Below are 27482 nucleotides of genomic sequence, written 5' to 3'. Positions count from 1 at the left end.
TGTATAATTGGGAATGCTAAACTTTCTGATCAACTTGCTACCTACTCCACATAGTTACAAAGTTGCTTGGAGCTTTCCTTTCTATATGTGTCTTAGAGAAAGCCAATTATCCAATCTCAGTTTGAGTAAGAGTGAGTTTAATACATGATTAATGGAACAGGCATATCCTTTCAAAAGCATATCATGATATTTGTAATGATAAAATGATAATAATGATGGAGCTTGGCATTTATTAAATGCTTACTGTGAGTTAACGGTATTACATGCCAGAAGGTCTTCTTAGGGTCCAGCAAACAAACTCACACACTATCAAAGACCTCACCTGGCATAAAATTAACTCAGGGAAGCAGGATAGCAAATCCAACGTTCTAGAAGGGCAGTTTTAGGAGTTTCTCTTACGGAAAGGAAGTCCTGAAAGCAGTTGAAGGAATAGACTCTGTCATTTAAAGTCTTAGCTCAGGTAGGTGGACATAAGATTTTCATCAAGGGGTGCAGAGTCCACCTTAACTTGGAATTTTCAAGCCCTGTAAGGGCCTATATCACTTGTAACAATTTCATGGGCATCCATAGCTTCTAGAATTCCCTCAGAAGACATGCCAAGTTACAAAAGTAGCTTGAAGCTATTATTTCCCACTAGATATCCTTAACACATTCATCATCCTCCCAGTCCAGAGGTCATTTGCTGCTCAGAGATAACTTATGCCATAAGTAATTTTGTGTAGTAATGTTTATTAGGTTTCCAGGGAACCAGAACTAGAAATTAATCCAAGATCAAATTTATCCGAAAAGAAAGAGAAAAAAAATGCTAACCCTTTGCCCACATATGTGTTATTTATTTAATATTCACAACAAGCCCATATGATGAAAAGGGTATTATTTTTATTATCAAAGAGAAACTAAGAGCAGAGATGTAAAGTTTCTTGCCTATGATCACATAACTTGTTATTAGTAAAGCCAGGATCCAATTGAAATTTGCTCGTTCTAGGGTCTGAATTCTGAACTCCATGTCTCTCATAATTCTATGAAAGGAGAGGAGAATGTAATGTAAATTGAGCTATGTTCAGAGCTGTTTCTAAGGCTATTTAGAAATGTTATGAAAACAAAACAACTTAAACTGTTTTAAGTATCAGATCTTTTATTGTTATTTTGTTTTTAATACTGGAAAATCTGAAATGATTGTTGATAAAGTAGTTTGCATTGATGGACACATGTCTTTTTCTCCCTCAAAATCTGTCTCGGAATAGGCAAATGTGCACTGACCAACAATCCATGTTTACTGGAATTTGTTCCAATATGCATATTTATTGTTATTGCATATTTATTTTGTTTCACATATCCCACATCTAAATAATCATTGAATTTGGTTCAATATGAAGAAATTTGTGTAAATGAGCCTAGATTCAAGATAAGAAAAATTTCTCTGAACAATTCAAGTAACTTTCCAAAAATCAAAGGAACTTGCTAGAATACCTATGATTCAGGCTATGAACCTGAGACACCCCAATTGCCATAGAGATAGCTGCATCCTATCTATAGCTCTTCAATCTTCTTTCTTATGAAGGCATTTTCTGTTCTTACAATCCTTTGACTAGGAACACAATTTAAAATAGTTCACAATCGGTATAGCCCTGGCACTAATTAGTTAAAACAGGTGCTGGCCATAGTGAAGGAGAAGATCTGTATATAAGCTTTCTAGAACTTTTTACCTACTACCTGGTCAATATTTGTTAGGTCAACCAGCTTTACATGCCCCTGAGATTCAAAGAAGGGAGATGGAGAGGATAGTTAGCCATACTGAGTCATGCATATATGGCTGAATATCAGCACTGCATCTCTCTCTGCTTTGACTTTCAGTGAATATGAGTTTTGTAGATAAGATGATATGAAATTAGGTCTTGGGGTATAACCTACTTGTGCAGTTTCTTATGAAAGTGGGATTTGAAATTGTTACACTGAAGTCTACCAAATTGTTTTCTTGGCATGTCCACCAGTAAGTTCCCTTGTTTTCTCATATTATATTTTCTCACTTGTAAAATAATGGGCTTGGTCTAGACTAGGGAATCCCAAACTGTCTATGAAATAGGAATTCCCAGGAAGTTTTGAAAATTATTCACGGCAGGGTTACATTCCACACATACTCAGTAAGACTCTCCACATATTTTTTGGGGGGAATCTGTATTTTAACAAATTCCCAGGTGATTCTTCTGTAGCTAGTCCAAACTTAGTTTGAAAACCCCTGTAAAAAATAAATGATTCATAAACTTTCATTTGTATCAGAAGGTCCCAGACAATATTTAGAGAAAATGTTGGCAAATTATATTTATGTTCCCTTTAAGCCCATTCTGATTCCTTGAGGAGGCCCTATTAAGATTCTGCTATTTTCACCTCTCCCAGGACCTGTTGTATATCAGTCCGGAACATCCCTAGGATAGTGACATCTGCCCATCACTGTCTTCCTGAAGGCCTCCTTCACCTCCTTGTTCCTCAGGCAGTAGATGGCTGGGTTGAAGAATGGTACAATGATAGTGTAGAGCACAGAGATAATCTTGTTGTGGTTGAAGGTGTACATGGCCCGGGTCCGTGCATAGGTGAAGAGAGTGGAGGAGTAGTAGATAACAACCACTGCCAGATGAGCGGCACAAGTGGAAAAGGCTTTGTGGCGTCCCCTGGAAGTAGGGATCCTCAGGATGGCTGCAATGATGGCAGTGTATGATGAAACCACAGCCAATAGAGGGAGTAGAATCATCACCAGGGCCAGAAGGAAGTCTACTAGCTCTGCTTGCTCCTTGTCAGAGCAGGTGAGGTTGAGTAGTGGGGAAATATCACAGAAAAAGTGGTTGATAATGTTGGGTCCACAGCAGGACAATTGGGAAATAAAAAGAAGCTTCATCATGGAGCTGAAGAAGCCACTGCCCCAAGAGGCAGCAGCAAGGCGAGTGGCCAGACTGGAAGGCATGAGACTGGGGTAAAGGAGGGGTCCACAGATGGCCAGGTAGCGATCATAGGCCATAACTGCCAACAGCACACATTCAGTACAGGCTAAGGCAATAAAGAAGTACAGTTGGGTCATGCAACCTATGTAGGAGACTCTACCATCCTGGGTAAGAAAGGCTGCCAAGAGCCGAGGAATGGTGACATTGATGTACCATAGCTCCAGGAAAGAGAAATGGCCAAGGAAAAAGTACATGGGGCGATGAAGGCTTGGAGCAAGCCATATTGTGAAGACAATGAGTGCATTCTCCAGCAATGTCAGAAGGTAAATTGCAAAAAAAAGGACAAAGAGGAGCAGCTGGAGGGGAGGCGTGGTAGGGAAACCCAGCAAGACAAACTCCTCGACATGGCCTCCACTCAAATTTCTCATGGCTCTCTGTCCACTTGAGTGCCTAAAATAAATCACAGGAAGAACAAGAGGTTTGAAAGATAGCTGCAACAAACCACCAACATACTCTCACAGGTTATAACCACTGAAGATGCTTAGTGGTATATTAATTATTATATCATTTTTCCTCTTCACTTTGCTGTTTTTTCTCTCACCTTATAGGAAAAGTTAACAGACCTGAGTACTCAATTACCTAGCAATCTTAACTACAGTGGGTATTTGATAAATACTTTCTGAGTGATTTCAGAGCTGCTTGGCATTTTCATTCTTGTTTTCTTGTCCAGGACATGCTCTTCCTTTACATCCCTTAGAAACAACAATAAACTCCTAAGTCCACAGCACCTTTACTCAGTATCTGTTGAATGAGGGAATAAAAGAAGGTGTGACCGCAAGCTAGAGCCTACAAGCTTATTTCTCAAGGGAAATTGTACTAAGGGGAAGTAATAACTCAAGGCGATTTCTTGAACTATAATGCAAGGCAACACGGCAGTATGAAGATTGCTTTGAAAAATATTCATTTCCAAATAGAGAGACAATTCAATACAAAGGAGTTAATGAAGCTCTGCTCCAGAGAATAGCTATTTTTCCGTTCACTTTACATATATTTTTGAATACATTTGTAGTGCTAGAATTAGACAGTCTTATTTCCAGGAGGTATAACAGGTTAAAAAATTGAACTTCTGAAAGTTGTACATGTCTTAATTCCTGGAATCTATAAATGTTACATCATACAGCAAATAGTTTGCAAATGTGATTAAATTAAGGACTTTGAGATGGAGGGCTTATCCTGGATTTTCTAGGTGGGCCTTAAATACAATGAAAAAGGTCTTTACAAGACAGAGATAGAGTGAAATTTGAAACGGACACACAGAGGAGAAGGCAATGTAAAGATGAAGCAGAGACAGATTTAAGGATGCTGGCCTTGGAGACTGCAATGATTTGGCCACAAGATCTTTATCTTGAATGAATGCCCACAGCCATCAGAAGCTAAAAGAGGCAAGAAGAATTTCTCAAGAGCCTCCAGAGGGAGTGCGGCTCTGCCTATGCCTTGAATTGAGCCAAGTGATACTGATTTTGGATTTCTGGCCTCCAGAACTGTGAGAAAATAACTCTCTGTTGTTAAAACCCACCATATTTGTGGCAGTTTGTTACAGTAGCCATGGGAAACTGATGCAACTGGTGAGGCAGGAAAATGAAAGAGGAAGTCATTTTCTCCACCATTCTTCTATGCTTTTCCAGTCTTCTTTTAACATTGTCAGCGACCTGACGTCTCCAGGGAGACCCTGGTAAAATTGCAAGTCTGACTTGAGATTGGGTGACATGTCATTAAGCATTTTTACTTTTGGTGTGATTTGAGTACCTGTCTTTAAACATTATTTTCCTCTAAGAAACTCAACAAATGATATACTAATTTGCATAGTTTTAACTTGACTTCAAATTTTTTATTTTTATTTTTATTTTTAAAGGATGAGACCTTGCTGTGTTCTTCAGGCTGGACTCAAACTCCTGGGCTCAAGGAATCCCTTCACTTCAGCCTCCTGTGTAGCTAGGACTACAGGCGCAACATCTATTTTTTTATCAGACATTTACGTGGCCACAGGGAGTCTAATTTTTTACTGCATTATGAGAATTGAACTTTTAAATGAAACTATTAGATTACTTCTTTATGTATTCAATGAAATCTAATGAAATCTAAATATCAGTGCTATGGTAATGATATCCACTGATACTTGTTTAAACAAGTACACAAATGAGCGTATCTTTTTAAAACTGGAAATTTTAAATCATTTATTTCACCAAAGTCACAATTCATGGTATTGTAATATATTTATAATTGCAAGTCTTTTATTGATTTCTCTGTATCTACCTACATGTTTATTGTTTCCTGTACTTTTAAGACTATGAGTGCTTTATAAAATATTTTCTCTAGCTGTTATATAATTAGCATACATTTACCTAAAGCAATATAAATATAAATATATAAAACATCTAAAAATATATTGGACAAAAATTTTTAAATTTACTGGAAAACTATCTCATAATAATGTATATTATGCTTTTGTCCAATGTTTGTGTGTATTGTAAGACTTATTACCACAATGAGAAACATTTTAGCATCGATTCTATTCTGAATTTTCATTTTGGAGGTGTAAACACTAAGAAAACTAGTTCACATATAAGTAATATTGATGTACCATAGCTCCATGAATGAAAGTTTGTTTTGTTATAGAAATAACACTGGATTATTTAAACCTTTTATTAGTTGTGCACCAGAAAATATTCAGTAACATATCATCAAAATTATTTTCATTCATCTATTAGCTGACAACTTGATTAGCTTCTATTTAAATTGCATTGAAAGAAATAGATTGCAAACCACTGGCCTGCAAAAGGATTTGATACCCAGTTATTAGCCATTTACTTTCTCTACACTGACATTGGCACTGGCATTAACTTACACTCTTGGACATTTCCATATGGCAAGATTTTGCTATGCTTTTCCTTGTTAAAAAATATAAAAAAGAAGTGGGAAAGGAAAAGACACTTTCTCTACCAGATCAATTTTAAGAGCTCTAAAAGGGATTGAAGATGAGAGAATCAGTCCTTTGGAACTATTCTCGCCTGGACATTGGAAGATTTTTATTTTTATTTTTATACCATCAAGTGTCCAAAAAGTCCAGTTTGGAAACAGTGACTTTAATGCATCAGATACTTTTCTGAGTGAGAGTTTAAAGAGAAGGTATGCATGGTAAGGTTAGGGACACGGTAGGAAGGAAACCAACATGCCTCAGGAGTAGGTAATAACAGAGGATGGGAAAAACTTGAAAATGATGGCTTGAAACTCTCAAGAGACAAGGTAAGGGAACTGAGATGCTAAGGCAGACTGAACAATGACAGAACATCTGAAAGGGGACTTGTCCTTACCCTTCTATTATCAGTGTAACAGAGCAGTAGCAAATCATAGTAGGCACTCAATAAATATTAGTGGAATGAGTTTCAGTCTTGATTTGTTTAGTCTTGAATTTACATTATTCAGATTGATATTATACTTTGAAAATATAGGTAATTGAACTAAAGGAAAACTAAGGTTCTTTTCCAGTTATTGCACTGCATAAAATTGGTGAAATTCCAACTTACCAGGGTCAGTCCTGAGGGATGTGGGAGAGTTGTTGGAAAACGGAGTGAAGGGTGGGAAGCAGCAAAAGAAACCACCATCAGAGTCAACAGGCAACCTACAGAATGGGAGAAAATTTTTGCAATCCACTCATCTGACAAAGGGCTAATATCCAGAATCTACAAAGAACTCAAACAAATTTACAAGAAAAAAACAAACAACCCCATCAACAAGTGGGCGAAGGATATGAACAGACACTTCTCAAAAGAAGACATTTATGCAGCCAAAAAACACATGAGGAAATGCTCACCATCACTGGCCATCAGATAAATGCAAATCAAAACCACAATGAGATACCATCTCACACCAGTTAGAATGGCAATCATTAAAAAGTCAGGAAACAACAGGTGCTGGAGAGGATGTAGAGAAATAGGAACACTTTTACACTGTTGGTGGGACTGTAAACTAGTTCAACCATTGTGGAAGACATTGTGGCGGTTCCTCAGGGATCTAGAACTAGAAATACCGTTTGACCCAGCCTTCCCATTACTGGGTATATACCTAAGGGACTATAAATCATGCTGCTATAAAGACACATGCACACGTATGTTTATTGTGGCATTATTCACAATAGCAAAGACTTGGAACCAACCCAAATGTCCAACAATGATAGACTGGATTAAGAATATGTGGCACATATACACCATGGAATACTATGCAGCCACAAAAAATGATGACTTCATGTCCTTTGTAGGGACATGGATGAAATTGGAAATCATCGTTCTCAGTAAACTATGGCAAGAACAAAAAACCAAACACCGCATATTCTCATTCATAGGTGGGAATTGAACAATGAGAACACATGGACACAGGAAGGGGAACATCACACTCTGGGGACTGTTGTGGGGTGGGGGGAGGGGGGAGGGATAGCATTGGGAGATATACGTAATGCTAGATGACGAGTTAGTGGGTGCAGCTCACCAGCATGGCACATGTATACATATGTAACTAACCTGCACATTGTGCACATGTACCCTAAAACTTAAAGTATAATAATAAATAAATAAATAAATAAAACCACAAAAAAAAAAAAGAAATTTACTGACTGTTCACAAGTTTGTTGGAAGCCAATCCTGCTCTGTAGCCTACAGTGGCTTAGATTGTCTGCTGATTCAAAGACAAGACTGCAAGTTGGTCCCCTTGTGCCCAGAGGTGCCCATACCCCTCCCTCCTGCCCACCCCTCAGACATATTATGTCATCATCTTCACGAGTTTCAAGCTCAGTTGCTGAAAACTGAACCCTTTTTGCTATTTAACCTGGCCTGCTATTGCAGAGAACTTTCTTCTCCAACCAAGGCAACTTCAGCCCTTATTGTCCACCAGAAATGGTCTGTTCTTTTATTCTTTTCCTGCTCCCAGTCTGCCCTCCCTTTTTGAAGAGGCCCTCCTCGATAGACTACTTCTGAATCATAGTACTCAGATCCCCTCTGTAGCTCTGAGTATATCACGGCACTGTGCCCACTGAACTCTTCTTGTATTTGTTCTTTCTTTTTGTTTCTTACTTGCTTTAACTTCTAGGTGTGTCTTCTCCATCATCAGTCTGGGAGCCCTTCCTCCTCTATTAGTGCTACAAAATTTTTATATCAAAGGAGGATTCTACCATCAGGGCAGCAGAGTACAGCTTAGCCTGCAATGTTAGCAGTCACACAGTGATGATCTCTTTAAACATACCCTTCTCATTTGGCAACTTAGATTCCAAGTAATAATTAATGGGGAACACCTTGAAGAATTCTCCCGTTGCATTTTCCGTCAGAACCAAGAACAGCTCTTTATGGGTTGGTCTTCTCAGGACTAGATGATATTGATGCTATTGTACAATTTATCTTTTATTTGCCTTTGAATGCTCCCGTTCAACATTACCCTCCCCTTTACTCCTGTTTTCCATTCCTCTCATTTATTCCTCCAGTCACAGCAGAGTTCTTCAAGACACCACTCTGTTATTTTACCTCTGGTCTTTTGCACATGAATAAACATAATAAACAACAAAGCCTCTGTGAGGACTTTGTCCAAAAGTCCTTCACACTCACAGCTGCTATTATGACCATGACTCTATTAATAGATCTATGGGGTAGCTATGTACCTTCCTGGATTTGTCCTCCTTGGTAGCAGAGATCTCACTCATTGCTCTATTCTAGTGAAGTTCATTGCTTTGGCCATAATACATAACCAACGTATATTCATCAAATTAGTTAAGAAATAAATAAGGTAATACTTTAAGAACTTGGAAATTTAAAAGGTAGAATGTCATTTCAGGGGTGGAATGTCGAACCTGTTTTATTATTTGTGAAATAGTTCTGCTGCTGCCACTGCTGGTAATATTTGTCATTCCTACTTCACTAGATTATATCGCATTAACAGAGACGATTACCTGAGAATTATTTGCCCATAATATGAAACAACTTATTATTGTAAAGTGCATTGGTGATGCCATGCTCTGTGGGCCTGAAACCATGTAGATATCACTTGGATCTTCCAAATTAGCTATTCACACCAGCACATTTGCCTGGATTCCTGTTTAACCTCTACCTTTTAGATGTTACATAAGTGAAGGTTAGTAGTAGATTGCCTGGTGTTCAGTGGTGCTCTATGGGAAGCAACACAAGCCTTCATCTGGAGACACATTGGGCAGAGCCCTGTGCATAGGTATATCCCACTCCCAGAGAAAACTGCCTGTTTTGTTTTTCTTTGTTTCCCTTGAATTCCTCATTTATCATCACAAATTGAAGAATCTTAATGCACATACCAAAAAACTGGTGAATTAACAACTGAGGACTGTCTGAAATTATAATTACTGTCTTCGTCTCTATCTATAAGGCATATAAAGAAGATATAATAATAATTCATTACTCTGTGCAGGGTAGTGAGTATTTTTCATATGCTAACTTAATTCTCACAACAGCCCAGTGAGTTTAAGCACCATTATTTCTATTTGTAAATGACACAGAAAGATGAGTGATTTTTTTCCTCAAGATCATACATCTAGAAAATTGCAGAAGTGGAATAAACTTTGATAATCTTGCTATGCAGGTATGGTGGGAAATTTAACCTCTATCCTGTACATCTTCCATGGAAATAAGTAAATGTCCATGGGTACAGCCAAGTGGACTCATTTACACAACAATAAAGGGTTTTTGTTTGTTTGTCTTCTCTGTGTATGGCAGTCAAATTCATTCAATAGTTTTTTTCTTTTTTAAATCTCATTTGAATTTGTAGATATAGACTTAATATGATAGGTATTTCTTTGGGTCTTGCCTTAGGGCACGGGAAGTGCTACAGCCTAAACACACAAAGATTGGCTTCTGCCTCTCTTATCATGGCTTTCTGCTTTCTGGGTTCCCCTTTCCCACACATATTTTCCTGCCCTGACCAATGCCTTCACAAATCTCTAACATTTTACCTCATTGCCACTTAAAAAAAATCCCTCACCCCTGTGAACATTTCAGATGCATTTCTCAGGTGCTATCTCTAGAATCATAAACACATGAACAAAAGATTAAAATGACAGGTTACTCACTCTGAGATATTCGAATGATTAAGCTTTTTCAAATTTTAAGCACATCGTATATCTTGAGAAATTCAAGCAATTTTCAGGATTATAAGGAATTGAAAATCATAGGGAATGGATGAAGGATTTGAGGGTGTCTAACCTGAATAAGAACAAAATTTGTCACAGAAGTTCACCTACTTCTTTGCTTGCCTGTCTTCCACATTCACACACATACCCTGCCTTTTGATATTTGTCAATAGGCTGATTAACTTTTGCCTCTGGGCAGGTATGGTTTGCCCTAGAAACTCTTCAATAAAGTTGATACTTCATGCTGGTCTCTAAGTTGTTTGTGGCACGGTAGGGCTGAGGTTTTGCAGATGGGGCCCTGAAGCAAACAGAGGCAGCAGTAGCAAGCCCTTATTACATTTCCCTTATTATATTCTCATCAGGGACATAGCCCCTTAGTATGCATTGTCATGGTGACCTACCTCTCCCCAACAAGACTGTGTCCAAGTCGCCTCAGGGACCCTTTCTTCTAGGGCATAGGTGATACAATGAAAAAGCATTGTCCAGAGGGACACGGGTGTGCACTGAAGTGGAGTAACGTCCTCGGGTTCATTGCCTGAGTGTCATCCATGTAGTGCTTCCACAAACCCTATTTTCAGAAGTGCCTAAGAGGCGCCTAGATATAATGATAATTCAAAACTAAAATTCTTTGAGGAAATAACACAATAAAGTAAGAGTTATGGACAAGTTAATTCTGATAGGTTATTTAGACTGTTACATTTTTTGAGAAGATGTTTATTTGTTAAACTCTGTTCACCGTTGCCTCTTATTACTTGTTTGTGCTTATGTATGAGGGAGAAATGCTTTATCTCTCTTCCATAAGTCTACAAGTTCTGTGAGGAAAACCTGCTTGCTGCTTGCCCTTCTTTACAACCCTTTGTAAATAAAACTTGGTGCACGGGGAAGATCTCAGGATAATTGGTGGGAAGATGTGTAGAGGAGTGCTTGTGAATTCCTGAGTCCTGCCTCAGATCTGAGTCTGTTTCTGAAAATAATGGGGTTTTCTTTCTCTTACCACTCTGGTTTTCCTGAGTGTCATTCATACCCAGGTTACTTCTTTGCTTCTTTTTCTTCTGAACTGTAGCAAATGGAGTAGGGTTCCTCGTGGGGTATGTGCTAAGCAGCCTGTCACCGAAAGTGTTCAAGCAGAGCCCAGACGACCTGTTTAGGATGCAATATTGGAGAGGAAGTGCCTCCAGTAAAAATGATGGCTCTCTTCTCTTGGCAATAATGACAATTTGTTGTTACGCAGAACAATAGAGTTGTAAGTAAATACTTTGCAAAAGATTAAATGATGCTATAAGGAGTTGGAGAAATGCAGTTATTGCGGAGATTTTAGCTCAAATGGTAAGGAGGTGGTGACTTTCAGAAAACACAGAAGGCAGAACAACATGAGAAATCCAGGGATGAGTTCAGTCTTGACATATTAAGCTCAAGGGAAAGGCAGATATATGCAGCAATAAATCAGAAATATTGGCTTGGATCTTAAGTCTGTCTTCAGTTTATAAACTTGGGAGTCAGCATTAATAAATATGTAAAATCACACTTGATAAATGTAAACAGAGGAACAGAGTTGAGAACAAAAAAAGAGAAAGATGGAAAGGAAATGCTTGAGAAATGCAGACCAAAGAAGGAAAAAGACCAAAAATTGCCCAAGAAAGGAATTGTAAGAGTACAGTGTTTTCTGGAAGTTAAGGGGCTAGACAATTTCAGGAAGGTGAGGGTGGTGATAAAACAAGAAAAAAGTATTAAAATAAAAAAGAGGAAGCTGTTTTTACACTTTTTCCTATTGGTGCAAAAAAACACAATTGCCATTTACTGAACAATCACTGTATACTGGACATTTTGCTAAAAACTTTATACATATTTTATTTAATTATCTTAGCAATACAATGTAGCTATAATCTAAACTGCCAAGTTTAGAATGGTACAAAAATACAACTGCTTAAATAAGACAGAATTTATTTCTCTTTCATATAGCCCTACAGTGATGAGTGGTCCATAATTGTCAGGGCCTGTGGAACAGCTTGATTTCACAAGATTGTAAACAGCACAGGCAGATGGTTGGTCCTCCCAGGCTCAATAGAAGGCTTCTATTGGAAGTCCAAGGCACTGTTCTGTTTTTCCATGTCCTCGCCATCAGGAAAGCAGAAAGAGAGAAACTGATCTTCAGAGAGAGAGATACAGAAGTTTCACCCATCATTTCCACTTATATCTCATTGATTAAAAACTTGGTCACTTAATAGTCAAACCCAGCCACAAAGAAAGCTAATAAATGTAGTAACTAACTGGCCATCTGTGTACTCAGCTAAAATTCCAGAGAGTTCTATTATTAAGCTTGTAGCGAGAATATATATTATCACTGGCAGTTTCAGATACAAGAAATTATGATCCTGTTAAAGAGGTAAAAATGATGCTTAAAAAAGTAAGTGATTATCATAGAATCACACACAGTATATGGCAAAGACAGAAATTAAACTCAAATCATATTGATTCTGAGTTTATTTTTAGATGACTGTGGATTCATATGCAATTATGAGAAATAATACAGAAAGATCTCACGTATCCTTTACCCAATTATCCTCAAGAGTAATATCTTACAAAACTATACTATGCTGTGACAGCTAGGATGTTGACATTGTTACAGTGAAGGTACAGAACATGTCAATCACCACATGATTCCATTCTGTTGCTCTTTTAGAGGCACATTAACTTTTCTCTCACTCACATTCTTAACCGTTAGCAGCTTGGCAACCACTAATCTACTTTCAATTTTGATAATTGCTTCATTTGAAGGATGCTATACACACACACACACACACACACACACATCTCTGTGTATATATATATATGACAGAATCACAAACCTAGTAAGTGACAGAGACAGAAATTAAACTGAAATGTGAATTTTATATATTTATAAATATAGTATGTGTTTATAAATATATATGTATATACATAGCTGTATGGATTTATAAATATACATGTATACATTTATAAAGGTACATACGTATATTTTTTAGTGCTCTTGTGAATTCTTCTCTTCAGTGATTATACTTTCAACTCTAGAGTTTTCATTTGGTTCTCATTTATATGTGTTTATAGTATGTACCTTTAATGATATTTTTCATTAGGTATAATTGTCTAGAGATTGATTTAGATTGTGTGTTTCTATCAACAGCTTGTCCCTTTTCATTGTTGAGCAATATTTCAAGATATAGATATACTACAGTTTAAGTAGTTTCTTCTTGAAGAAAATTTTGGTGGTTTCCAGTTTGTGTGTGTGTGTGTGTATGTGTGTGTGATGCAGTTTCACTCTTGTTGCCCAGGCTTGTGTGCAATGGTGTGATTCTGGATCACTGCAACCTCTGCCTCCTGGGTTCAAGTGATTCTCCTGCCTCAGCCTCCTGAGTAGCTGGGATTATAGGTGTGTGCCAACATGCCTGGCTAATTTTGTATTTTTAGTAGAGACAGTGTTTCACCATGCTGGTCAGGCTGGTCTCGAATGCCAGATCTCAGGTGATCCGCCTCCCTGGGCCTCCCAAAGTGCTGGGATTACAGGCTTGAGCCACCACGTCTGGCCTCCAGTTTTTGATTATTTTAAATGAAGACAATTTTAAAATCCCTGAGATTGAATTCTTAGTTGACAAGTTTTGTTTTGTTTTTTGAACACTGAGTATGTTATCCCACTTTTTAGTCTTCATTGTTTCTGCTAAAAAGTCATCTGTTAAATTTATTGGGGCTGACTAGTAAATAATCAGCCATTTTTCATTTGATGCTTTCAAAATTTGCTCATTGTCTTTGACTTTCAGCATTTTTACTATGATGTGTCTTTTTGTGTACCTCCTTGCATTTATCCTATGTGAAATTTGTTGAGCTTCCTAGATGTGTAGCTTTATGTTTTTCAATAAATTTGGAAAGTATTCTGCCATTATTTCCTCAAATATTTTTTTCTTCTCCTTTCTCTTTGCTCTTTCTTCCTGGTACTCTCATTACACCAGTTTTGGTGTGTTTAATTGCACCCCAGACTTCTCTAAGGCTCTATTTTTTTCATGTTTTTTTCTCGTTCTCCTTTGAGCTGCATAATCTTTATCACTCTAACTTCAAGTTCATTATTTTCTTTTCCTGTTAGTTCTAATTTATTGTTGAGTGCTCTTGTAAACTTTTCTCTTCAGTGGTTATACTTTCAATTCCACAGTTTTAATTTGTTTTTTATTTATAATTTCTATCTCTCTGTTGGTATTCTGTATTTGATGTGATATTGTCATATATCTTCCTTTACTTCTTTAATCATGATTTTCTTTACATCTTTAAATATATTTACAATGGTTATTTTGAAGTCCTTCTTTTAGATACGGCATCTAGTCACACTCTCACCAGCAGTTTTTGTTGTCTGATTTTCTTTTTTTTTCATATGGGTCATATTTTTCTCTTTCTTTGCATAGTTTATAGTTTATATTGGAAACTGGAATTTTGCATAATATATTGTAGAAACTCTGGTTACTGGTCTTTCTCCCTTCTCTCCCCACTAGGTCTTTTTTTCATTATTTGCTTGTTTACTTGTTCAGTTGCTGGCTGGATTATTTTTGTAAAGTCTATCCTCCCCTATACTTCTGCTGTGTTAAGTCTTTGATGTTGCTTTTCAGAGGATACACATATGCCTAGTCACCCTGGGGTGACAATAATTTTGGCAGAGCTTATGTTGTCCCTTTTCCTGACTACATCCAGCTTTTAATCTAATAATTACCTGCTGATTGCTCCATTGTTTCCAAAATGCCGTAGAACATAGGTTTCTCTACTGAGTAATGCAATAAAATTCAGACTTCTTGGAAGGAATGATTACTGAGGTCAGTGTTTGCAATTTGTTATTACCCAAAGAGGGTTCCTCCTGGCTCTTTCTTTTTCCTGTTTAGAGGATGTATTAAATGATATTCAGGTGGAACAGTCTATTCTGGGGATGTTGGCCAACAATATAGGTAAATTCTATAGTGATCTTATGTGGGTACTGTATCTCCTGAGTGCTCCCATAAATCTGTATAAACCTTAACTCATATTGCATCATAATTTCTTAGCCTCCCCACTAGCAGAATGTAAGTTTTTTGAGAGAAAAAAATTTATCTTGTATGTTCTTGTTTTCCTCATGGTAAGTGTAGCGTCTTGAACAGAATGAGTTATTCATATATATGGAAGAGAAAAATGAACATTATTTTCACAAAAAGCAATCTACATGTAGATGCAGAACAGAAGTAATTTATCTCCTATTTTGATTCTTCATTAATGTCTTACTATATTGCTTATTGACAGCAGAGAATATTTTCATTTCTTCCCATTAAAGAAATTTCTTGGGTATAAAAATTTAGAAAACCCTAATGAGAAAGTGGGTCAGAGACAAAGTCTTGAATTATAATAATATCTTAGATTATAGAAGAAAGACATGATATAAAAAGGAGAAAAAGAGTTTCACATGTATGCTGAAGTATGTAGCTATAGTTTATTCATTTTTATTGCTTCATGCTGATACATACATGAATATGCCATAATTTTTCTATCTATTCTGTAGTATATTAGCTGAGTAATTTTTGGCTCTTGCCATTTGCAAATATTGTGTCTAAGGACATCTATGTATGTCTTATGACACACATGTGCAGACTATTCTTTAGGGCATACACATAAGAATAGAAAAGTTTAACCACAGGGTATGAGAATCTCCAAAATAAGTTTATAATACTAGACTGTTTTCTAAAATGACTGAACAGGTATACACTCTTATTAAGAGCACTGAAGGCTGGGTGTGGTGGCTCACGCCTGTAATCCCAGCACTTTGGGAGGTTGAGGGGGGTGGATAACCTGAGGTCAGGAGTTCGAGACCAGCCTGGCCAACATGGTGAAACCCTGTCTCTACTAAAAATACAAAAATTAGCCAGGCGTGGTGGCAGGTGCCTGTAATCCCAGTTACTTGGGAGGCTGAGGCAGAAGAATCGCTTGAACCTGGGAGGTGGAGGTTGCAGTGAGCCGAGATCGCACCATTGCACTCCAGCCTGGGTGACAGAGCAAGACTCATCTCAAAAAAAAAAAAAAAAAAAGAGCACTGAAGAGTTCTTGTTGCTTCATGTTTCTTTTTTGACACTCGTTAATGTAGCCTTTTAATTTTAGCCATTCAAGTGAGTACGTGGTAGTACCTCCTTGGGGTTTTAATGTTCATTTTCATGCTTACTAATGAGACCAAGCACCTTTTAAGGTATTTATTGAACATTTGGATATTCTCTTTTATAAAGGATCTATTTGCATCTCTTAGAAATTTTTCTATTGTCTTTTAATTTATTTTTTGAGAATTTTATTTCTTTTAGAAATTATTTATACAGCCATATACCACACAATAATGTTTTGGTCAATGACAGACCACAAAGACAATGATGGTTTCACAAGAGTATAAAACGGTATTTCTACTGTACCTTTTCTATGCTTAGATATGTTTAGATACATAAACACTACTGTGTTAGGACTGCCTACAGTATTCAGTACAGTAACATACTGTACACATTTGTAGCCTAGGAACATTAGGCTATATCATACAGTCTATGTGCATTGTAGGTTTTTGTAAGTACATTCTGTGATGTTTACACATTGACAAAATCACAAAGTGACACATTTCTCAGAATACATCCTTATTGTTAAGTGATGCATGACTGCATATACCAAATGAGGGCCTTTGACAGTTACATGTTAGAGACTTTTTTATCTTTCTTTGCATTGCTTTGTTTAATCCTTACATTAGAAAATAAAATGTAAACACAGAAAATTATCTAAACAAATACATAGCTTAGTGAATCTTTCACGGGCAAAAACCTTTGCAGTTACTACCTAGACCAAGGAAAATAACTTTGCCCGTCAGGAGTTTTTCATGTGCCCCTCATCCTGCCCAATCACAGACCCTCCTTCTAAAAGTAATTATGATCCTAAATTTCATACTTATCAGTCTCTGAAATTTCTTTATAGCTATATGATTTGGCTTTCTTTTCCACTCTCTCAATAGCGTCTTTTTGATGAATAAAATGTCTCAATTTTGATTTAATCAGCCTTTTTCATTTTAGTTAAAAATTTTACATACAGTTTAAACAGTATTTTCTATCTCAAGTTGGTGAAGATCTCTTCTTCATTACCTTTTAAAAGTTTTATTGTTTCACTTTTCAAATTTAGTTTTCGATTTCCAGAAATTGATTTTTTTTTCAGATTTTGTTTTTCCCATATGGATATGCTATTTTCCTAGCACCAGTTATATTGAAAGTCTATCATTTTCTCACTGTACTGAAATGCTTTACTTGTCATAAAGCAAGTGCCCATATGGGCATGAGTCTTTGGGTATTTTCAGCTTCCATTTACTTACTTATTTCTGGCAACTAGCAATCCCCGCCACAGTCACTATATCAGGCACAAGCAGGCTAATTGGTCCAAATTTAGGTTCAGGATCTTGAGTCTAGACTTGACGTAACATCCTCTGCATCCATAATAAGGGAGTAAATAGTATTTATTTTTGAGACTTTTAGCTTCCCTAGATTGAATAACCAATTGTCGGGAGTGGAACCAAAGCAAAAGAAAATGCTTGCCACTAAGTAATGGCTGCAGATTGAAGGTAGCAGAGATTTTTGTCTGCACCTGTATCATGAAAATAATCCCAAAGAAAGAGTGTCGTGGTCAGGGGTAAACTTAATCAGTTAATGTGCATAATAAATTTATCCATTATTTCATTTATTTCATAACATTCCCATAAGTAACAGAACTCAAAATTACATCAATACTCTTACATCTCTTATCAGAAATGATTTGTCTCATAGGAGGTGGTGCATTTCAGTGCTTCATAACATTTGCCTAAAAAAAATCCTTAACTTTTACATCTATTATTATTATTATTATTATTATTATTATTATTATTTGAGATGGAGTTTTGCTCTTGTCACCTGGGCTGGAGTGCAATGGCATGGTCTCTGCTCACTCTGCCTCCTGGGTTCAAGCTATTCTCCTGCCTCAGCCTCCCGAGTAGCTGGGATTACAGGCACCCACCACCATGCCCAGCTAATTTTTGTATTTTTAGTAGAGACGGGGTTTTACCATGTTGGCCAGGCTGGTCTCAAAACCCTGGCCTCAAGTGATCTGCCCACCTCGGCCTCCCAAAGTGCTGGGATTACAAGCCTGAGCCATGGTTGACATCTTTAGATATTTAAAACATCTCTCAGTGCAGTGGATTTATATGCTGTTTTTTCCTTCCACACTTTTTACTCAATTCATGAATACTGCAGGACACCCGGAAGTTGATTACCAGAATCTTTTATCTGCAGGGACATTCTTCTTCTGATACTGGATAGTAGAAGGGTTGGACAGCTTCTCTAACAAGCTAAGTGGATGCCTGTGGCTACTTAGTTCCCAGTCTGTGTCACTTGCTTCTTACATCCCAACCTCTGGAACAAGGCAAATGGTATAGGTTTCTCCAGGGGTCGCAGGATAAATGCCGCTATTGAATTCTGGGGACATTGAGCCCTTCTTCAAATAAGCAGCAACAACCCAAGATTATTTTTTCAAGGCAACTGTGTTTCCCATCATTCTTCTAAAAACATTTTTCATGTCCTTATTCCTCAGGCTGAATATGATGGGGCTGAGGAAGGGGGTAATGACAGTATAAGGGACTGCTATGAGTGTGTCATCTCCTGAGGCTTCTGGCTTCAAATAAACAATAGATGCAAAACCAAAGTGGATTATAACCACTGTGAGGTGGGAGGCACAGGTGGAGAAGGCCTTCTGCTTGCCCTCAGCTGAAGGGATCCTGAGGACAGTAGAAATAATGAAGACATAAGTCAGGATGATGAGCAGAAGGGTACCCAGCAAGCCAGACACTGAGATCAGTGTTACAATGAATTCTGTGTGGTTACTGTCTATACAAGACAGCCTAATAACTGCCCGCATATGGCAGAAGAAGTGTTTGACAAGGTTGGGTCTGCAGAAAGAGTCCCTGAATATCAGTGCAGTCTCTGTAAGAGAGATAAAGAAGCCTGCAGTGCAAGCAGAGGCCACAAGTTGTCCACATACAATGTTGGTCATAAGCAGTGGATATCTTAGAGGGTTACAGATGGCCAGGAAGCGGTCATATCCCATCAAAGTGAGAATGATACAGTTTGTGCCACCAAGTCCCAAGAAGAAGCACATCTGTAAGCTACAACCTGTGACTGAAATGCTTCTGTCCTTGGCCAGTAGATCTTCCAGCATCTTGGGGACGGTGGTCAGTGTATAGCAGGTCTCAGAGAAGGAGAGTGCACTAAGGAAGAGATACATAGGGGTGTGGAGGGACCTGTCCACCCAAGTTAGACCCATGATGGTCAGATTACCTGCAAGGGTGAGAAGGTAGAGACAAAAGAAGACCACAAAAAGAAATGTCTGTACATGTGGGTACACAGAAAAGCCAACAAGAATGAATTCCTTCAGGATTGTCTGGTTGATCTTCATCGTTTGAATGTCTGAAATTTGAAAGAAACAACAATAAACATTCAACTCCATTATCTTTTGATACCATCAAAGGAAAATTGTGATGACTAAGATAAATCATCAGAATTACAATTACCAACCACTTTTTCTTGTAGTTTAGCAAAACTATGTATATGTAGGTAATGTGTTTTTCTCATTTTTCATCCACTCATTTTTTCCTTTATTCAGCAGCTAATTAGTGATGACTTAGTATATGACATCACTATGTATATGACAAGAAGGCTTGCTCTGGGCCTATTTTTAAAAGGATTTTATGAGCATGTGGTGTACTATGGGAGAAAACACTCCAGTTGATGCTCAGATAAAGGAGGTTCAGATGCATTAGGTGAGCTTTATTTGGATGAGCTTCTGAACACAGAGAAAACTTTTAAGTGGCTAATAGAGTCAGGGTCCAACACAGAAACTTCCACACAATGTATGGTCTATAAATATTTACTGCGTAAATATCGAGAACTGATTTCCAAGTAATTTTAGGACAAAACTTGGACAATCACTTGCAATTGTTGGAGAAGTCCAAAGTCATTAACCCTTCTTGGAGAATATATTTAGGTCCTAGAATTTTAAAAGAAAGTTAAAAAATGTGTGTCATTATTTCTGCTCTGAGAAGAGGGAAAGAAGAAAGATAGGGTAGCCTAGGACTCTTAGGATTAATAGTAATTAAATCTGTGGATGGTTTTGATAAGCAGACTATACAAGCATAGTGCAGGTGGCAATTGAGATTGTTTCTATTTTGTTAATTCCCAGCTCAGCATTCAAAGAAAATAAGTGGCATTTAATAATTGTATAAATTTTTCAATAATGCTACATCTGATTTAATCTTATAGTCCTCTGATTTCTATAGCATGTTGTTAGTCCCTATATTTAACACATTGTTTCAGCCCTGTAGTGTATTGAGCTACTGATTTCCCTGCCCGATATGTCAACATATTTAATAACTAGCATTTGTGTGGTTTATATTTTTCCAAATTATTTCAAATGTTTATTAATTTTACTCTTCACAGCATAAACATAAAGTTCATGGGACAGTTGTGAAATGGGTAGGACAAGTGTGATTGCTCATTTTAGAAATAAAATTATGTTTCAGAAGTGGCATATTTGTGACTAGAAGCAAAGAGTTTTGACTTGAATTGTATATTCTTTCCATTTATCAATGCTTAGTGCTTCAAGAAAGAGACAATAAGTCTTATATTTTTGTATTTTTCAGAGTAATAATATGGAGCACTTTAAGAAGGTAATAATTCCTGGTGAATGTTAGACGGATGAGTTAATCATCAAAAAAGTGCTTAGTATATAAATGATTTTTGTTTTCCTTTGTTATTCAGCACTGTATAGCATTTGATTTTTGAGCGTGGAGGTTAACAGACTTTCCACTCTAATTAGGTTTTGTTTAGGCTAAGATTAAGCATTCTCATGGCAGAGTCTAACTTATCACTGAGAGTCAGAAGACACAGTAGAAAAAAGGTCTGAATTATAAGTGGTTCCTAAAATAATCCACAACCCTTTGGACTCTACTTTAAAGGTCCCTTTGGTTCTTTGTCTTCTTAGACCTTACAAGATTCTTACTCTCTGACAGTCATACATGAATCACATGACTTAATCTTTTCTTATCTCCTGTCAACTCTTTCTCCATTCTGTTTCCCTTTCACTCACTGTATCTACTCTTCTTAGTGAGCAGTCATTTCCCAATAAGAAGACCATTTTTCTGTTCTCTTACCTAAGGGAATATTATAGAGGACCATGTCTATTATAACCCCGGGCTTCCTCTTGAGGCCTTTTGGTGTGAGCCTCTTTAGTAACCACATTCAGTATGAGTATCTTTGGTTTCCAAATCTACTTGCAGATGATTGTTCCACTTTTCTCTATGATCAGCATTCTGCTACATTTCAGCTGTTCAGAGGCATCTTTTTCCTTCCAGAAGTATTAGGCTTCAATAGGTTCCTTCTGCTTACTCTTAAGCCACTGCAAAAAAATTCCTCCTATCAGTAGAGCACTTCATACACCAATGCTCCCAAGCACTCTTGACCCATTCACAGTAACTCTGTAAGAAAGGAAATTATGTGGATTCTACAACTAAAGGATTAAATATAGCAAAGGGTAAATATGAAATAGATTAGCAAAACAATAAGTTATTTTAGTACTTGATGGCCTTGGTACAAAACCCAAGCTTTTTCTAGCATACTACCAGAAAAAAAACAGTCTGATTTTACACGTGTTCTACCTCTTCCAACACAGCCCTGGGATTTGAGGCAGGGACTAGGGGGCAGTGAGGGGGTTGGAGGAGGTGCTGTTTTTAAAGTCACCATTAAATGCATAAGCTTTTTGAAAATGCAAATAATCACCAATACAAATTCCAAGATAGGTCTTTTCTTATCTAGTCCTTACTTGACTGTGTGCTAAATATTTCCTTGGTGAATCATCAGCAGTAGAGTATAAATGTCAGAATCTCTACTTCTGGTATATTCTAAATGTGTGCGTGATTGTGTGTGTGTGTGTGTGTGTGTGTGTGTTGTGAAGATATTATGTCCCACCCTACCTCATCTATCTCTGAAGTTGTCCCTAAATCCACCTGTGTCAAATTTAATTTGGGTTATGATTCCACTGACATATATATGTCATATACGACACATATGTCACATATATGACATATGTGTGACATATGTGACATATATGTGTCATATATGACATATATGTCACATACATGACATATACGTGACATATATATACACACACACACTCACACATACACACACACACTTTCCAAATAGAAATGGTGATATGGAAAAGATATGTAATTTTATCCCAATGACCCTTTCTTTTTGTAGTGACAGTTATGAGGAGAAGAGAGTAAAACCGTCAAGAATAGTTTCCTACCTTGTTTATTTTATCAGGTTCCAAAGCCAATTCACTGTCACGATTATATTCTTCCAAAAGATAATCTTCACAATATTGCTGGAAGCATACTTTTTTCACCACTCAAAAGAGACTGAGATTGATTTAATATGAAAAACACTGGTGCTGGCTTGGTGACATTGGGAAAGCTGCTGTATCTTCTGGATTTGAGTTTCTCCAGATGGAAAGTAAGAAAAAAGGTCCTGAGTTTATGCAAGCTTTAATATTCTATGTCTTTAGAGTTCTGTGACATGAGTTGTGAGGTTAGGCCATACGTGATGTGATCAACCTCCACTGCCCACTAAATTACAATGGTTTAGAACCTTCCTTTCTACTGATTTAGAGATATAGTTTGATTATTATAAGTGCTTGAGATTCCTGAGCTCTAGAGGTTTGGTTTTGGTTAGGAGATCCTAAGGGATTCCTCTCTCTTTCATCAGAGAAAGCAGATAACTTCCTCACCCAACTTTGTAATTTGCTCTCATTAGTTACAGTGCTTTGTGTAATATGTGACTTGTAAAACTCTTCTGGGAGTCTCCGGAGATTTTAAACTTGCAGAGTTTATATACTGCCCATAAACAATGCTTTCTGCTACTTTATAAGTTTTGTTTTGGCAGGGAGGGTGAATAAAACTTGCAACCCTAATGCTTATTCGATTCATTCTTTCGCTGTCAAAAATGCTCACCTAGACCAGACTTTAGTCATACTCCTTTAAGCTCTCTTCTCAACTGGGCTTCAAATTGTCCATCCTTGTTGAGTCTGTACCACCTAGTTGTAGCAAGAACCTTGCTAAGTCAGTTTGGAGAGAATCCCTTACCCTTAATATTCAGTCACCTCAACATCTAATAAAATTCCTCATCCTACACCGTCCTCTGGGTAATATCTAATCATCCTGTCCTGTCTTCAGCAAGTGTCCTGTTACAACAGTTCAGTGAGAATTCCTCCTTACTCCTGATGTGGAGTCCTATTCACTGACTCCACTACCTATCCTTTGGCTATGGATCCCCACTTTTCCACAGTGTATTCAAAATTGAGCCCAGTATTAAATGGACGTCTGTTTTTCTCTATTGCAACAGCTTCTGAGTAAAGTATATTTTGCTATCTTAACTACTGCATAGTTCTGGATTTCATTGACACCACTCACCACAAATATACTCACTATTTCCCTTTCATCACTGACTCCCTTTCTGGGTACTTAAGAAAGATCTACAGTGTATAAAAGACTGCTCCAAGCATTGCAGGAGAACTCAGAAAAATACAAGAAATCATATCTTCTTACAAGAGGTTTATACTTCTTTGGAGGAAAGAAGGTTGTGCCCATGAAAAGTGTATTGGAGTAAGCAGCACTGTAGTAAGCTGAGAACTACAACAATGATTAGATGAGATAAGATAAAAGCAACTGGACCAGGTTGTCAGAAAGACATATAGAGTAGGGGTGTTAGGAAAGACTTCTAAAAATAAGCAGCAAGTCAGTGGCGTTTGCTCATGCCTGTAATCCCAGTGACTAAGGAGGCTAAGACGGGGAGGATTGCCTTAGACCAGGAGTTTGATACAAGCCTGGATAACATAGCGAGATCCCATCTCTAAAAATAAATAAAATAATAAATAAAATAGAGTTGAAATTCTGGTTTCCGTTGTACTATAGGTTGTACTATCTTGTAGCAGTTCAGTACAAAGATATAATTAGATGGGAAATAAGTACTTGAAAAGATACTCAGCCTTATCATTTATTAGACAATACAAATTAAAAACACAATATGATTCTACTACATAAGTGTTCAAATACTTAAAATTAAGAAAAAAAGATTGACCATACCAGTATTGGTGAGGATTTGAAAGAATTGTAACTCATACACTATTCTTAGAGACGTGTAAGTGATAAAATAGTCCAGCATTTTGAAAAGTAATTTGTCAATCTCTTGAAAAGTTTAATCTATTCAGGTTCCCAGACAAGATGATGTATATTCACTATTTTTCTGTCCTTCTGTAAATACAACCAAATAACCTGGAAAGAATTCAATAAACAATCATAAAATGACTCTAAAATGTGAAAAAGAAAGGAAGGTGGACTGACCACATACCTCAGGACTTGAAGAACACCACAGTAAGTTCCCTAGGATTTATTTTATCTCTCATTTATTTTATGTTTCATCCCAGACTGGGATGTGGAAAGGCCTACAGCTCAAAACCTTGAACTGGCAACAGGCATAGACAAAAACAAAGAGAGGAAAGGTAAAATCCATTGTCTTTGGTCAAAGGAAAAGAAAAAGGAAGCCCAACAGAGGCTTCATAGGGAGACCCATAACCAATGGCAATGAGAACTCTAATCTGTTCATAGCTGCAATACCAAGAAAGCTTGAATCCTAATTCAATCTCCATCTTGCACCAGCTATTTAGACCTCATCTGCTCGTAGTTGCATGGCCAGCAGTGCCTAGAAGAGCAATCTATCCTCTGCCTCACACAAGCTGACAGTAGCAGGATGATCATTGCCAGAAAAACCTGGGAAGCTCAACTTGTCTCTTGGCCTAGTGTTGATAGGTGGTGAGCTCTTTGGCTCCAGAGTCTATGTCAACAAGGCCTGGGATGGTTTCCAGAACCTATACACTAAGCCTAAATATGGAGACCTTACCATAATATTAAATATGCCAAGATTCAACTGAAAATCATCCCTGATACCAAGAACCAATAAAATCTCAATTAAGTGAGAAAAGACAACCATTTGATGCCAGTACCAAGTGAACCAGATAGTGGAATTGAAAATGATTTTAAAGTAGCCTCCATAAGATTGATTCAATAATTAATTACAAATTTCCTTGAAACATTAAAAAATAAAAAGTATAAAAGCAATAACAAAATGGGATTACAGAAATGAAAAATATAATAAGTAATATCTCAAGTTATTTCAGATCTGCTTGGGAAGTTCCCTTTATATTGGGGACTGCTAAATATTTATTTACATATGGAGATAAATACCTATCTATCATATATTATATATATATATAATATATATATTATATATAATATATATATATTATATATATTATATATATATTAGCTCATTTAAAAAAATGTATTCAACACAATTTAAATGCAACAGTAATTTGTTGTTTTACATCTTCCATTAAAATATATCTTATTTTTCTTTTTGAACATTTCTAATACACACACACACACACACACGTATATATATAATGTGTATATATCTTTGGTTGACTGCCTTATACCTTTACTTATACTTTTCAACATTTACTTATAGTTTTGAACATTTCTAATACACACACACACATATTATATATATGTATATATATATATATGTATGTGTATACCTCTTTGGTTGACTGCCTTATACTTCTCTATAACAAAATATTCATTTGTTGATTGTAAAATAAGTTTTTATTATACATTATATAAAAGAGAAAGTGTTATTAAATGTGATAGTTAAAATTTTAAAGTACAATTATCCCTGAATAAAAACACTGCTTTAAAATTACTTCATATATCCATGACTAGCATTTATTTTTATAAAAACAAAACAGACCAGAATCAATTTCATTGCAAAATGTTTTATTTTTACAAATAGAAACACTGGAAATTCTTATTTATGGTAACATGAAGAAAGTCATTAAAGGAGCTTTAATGAATTTATTTTTTAATAGTAATGCTACTTGATTCTTTGAATTCCATCCAAGTTATATACCATTCATAGATTAATGATCTATCATGTAAAGTTGAATTCAATGATTTAATTAGAGGATAATTTTATCAGTTCCTTTTTCTGTGTTCCCAAAATAATAAGGACTCTACTTGACCTGTACAAAAAGGTATTCACTGTTTTTCATTAACATTCAATTTTCTTTCAGTTTCTGAGTAATTCATCATAAGTTTTCCAGTTATTATCAAATGATTGTTAGGTATGATTGTTCAGCTCTTTCTTCTGAACACTTTGTTTAATGTTTTATGTCTAGAAGTTTGGGAGAAATGAAAATACTGTTGATTTCAATCACCTTGTTTCATATATATTTTGGTAAAATCCTTTTAGCCTACAATATGCTCTAGCTATTTTATACTCTTCTATTCACCCCATCTCCCACAGAGGTGTTTGTGGAGACCATGTAGGAACCTGGGATTTCCACCGTCACTTGGAAGAAGCAAGGCACTCTGTGGTGTCAAAGACACTTACTGCAGAGCCAGGACTTTCACCACTTCCCAGAGGTAATAAAAATGAAGTAGAGGTTCCTCTTCAAAGGGACTTTTCTCCCAGTCAAATTGAGAATAAATAGTAACCTCTCTGAGAAGCAAAATTTACTCAAATACCTGTGCTAATATTCTTAAATATCTGCTAGCCATAATAAAGAAATCAATATACTTTGTGTTTTTAGATCCTACATTTAGCCTAAGATATCTGCTCTGGCATGCTTAAACAGGTCCAAGTAAGCATTAGGTCATAGCCTGCTCCTCTTCCTTATTTGGAGGTGTTTTTGCCTTTCTCAGCATTCCACAAATTACTTCCTCTATTCCTTTGTTCTCCTCTGCTTTCACCTCTTTTGGAAAGTTCTAAGTTGCTAGTCAGTCGGGACAAGGATAGAATGTGAGGTCTTGTTCCAGCTGATGGAAACTGGACACAACTGTAGGGTGGATGCATCAGGTTATAAATGACCCTGTCTCCTTTTTTCATGTGTGCTCTTGTGGCAAGGCTGCTAGCAAGTGGCACCCTTTCTGCAGAAAGTAAATTAGCCTTGCTGAGAGATCCTTTGTCTCAGTGTCAATTCTTGTGACACCGAATGCCCATTCCCAACATAATCCTCAGTGATGTCAGTGGAGGCTAAGGGAGCCCTAAAGGGGCACCCCTTCAGAATGGTCAAGGTAGGGTAAGCAAAAGAGAGTGGGGAGCTGGAAATCCTACCCAGCCCAGCAGTAAGGAGGATTCTCTCGCTGTCCCTGAAGTCGACAGAGG

The 27482-nt window shown here is 36.9% G+C and overlaps 2 protein-coding genes across 2 annotated transcripts; both read right to left on the bottom strand.

The window, feature by feature from the left end:
- Positions 1–378: 378 nt before the first annotated feature.
- LOC101147396 (olfactory receptor 6P1) lies at positions 379–10340 on the bottom strand. Its single transcript, XM_055374546.2, has 3 exons — positions 10202–10340; positions 6518–6612; positions 379–3383 (listed from the first exon to the last, which is right to left on the bottom strand). Exon 3 carries the CDS (start codon positions 3359–3361, stop codon positions 2408–2410), a length of 954 nt encoding a protein of 317 aa, XP_055230521.2. The 5' UTR covers positions 3362–3383; positions 6518–6612; positions 10202–10340; the 3' UTR covers positions 379–2407.
- Positions 10341–18669: 8329 nt separating this feature from the next.
- Positions 18670–19650, bottom strand: OR10X1 (olfactory receptor family 10 subfamily X member 1). Its single transcript, XM_004027046.4, has one exon. The coding sequence runs from the start codon at positions 19648–19650 to the stop codon at positions 18670–18672; it is 981 nt and encodes a 326-aa protein (XP_004027095.4).
- Between the last annotated feature and the right edge of the window lie 7832 nt (positions 19651–27482).

This window comes from Gorilla gorilla, chromosome 1, assembly GCF_029281585.2.
Source record: "Gorilla gorilla gorilla isolate KB3781 chromosome 1, NHGRI_mGorGor1-v2.1_pri, whole genome shotgun sequence".
NCBI classification, from domain to species: Eukaryota; Metazoa; Chordata; class Mammalia; order Primates; family Hominidae; genus Gorilla; species Gorilla gorilla.
The sequence above is the reverse complement of the archived record's forward strand: the minus strand, read 5'-3'. Positions and strand labels throughout refer to the sequence as shown.

What these genes read in the sequence shown, in the direction of transcription:
- LOC101147396 (XM_055374546.2), bottom strand. Translation starts at nt 3,361, where the DNA reads ATGAGAAATTTGAGTGGAGGCCATGTCGAGGAGTTTGTCTTGCTGGGT.
- OR10X1 (XM_004027046.4), bottom strand. Translation starts at nt 19,650, where the DNA reads ATGGAGTTGAATGTTTATTGTTGTTTCTTTCAAATTTCAGACATTCAA.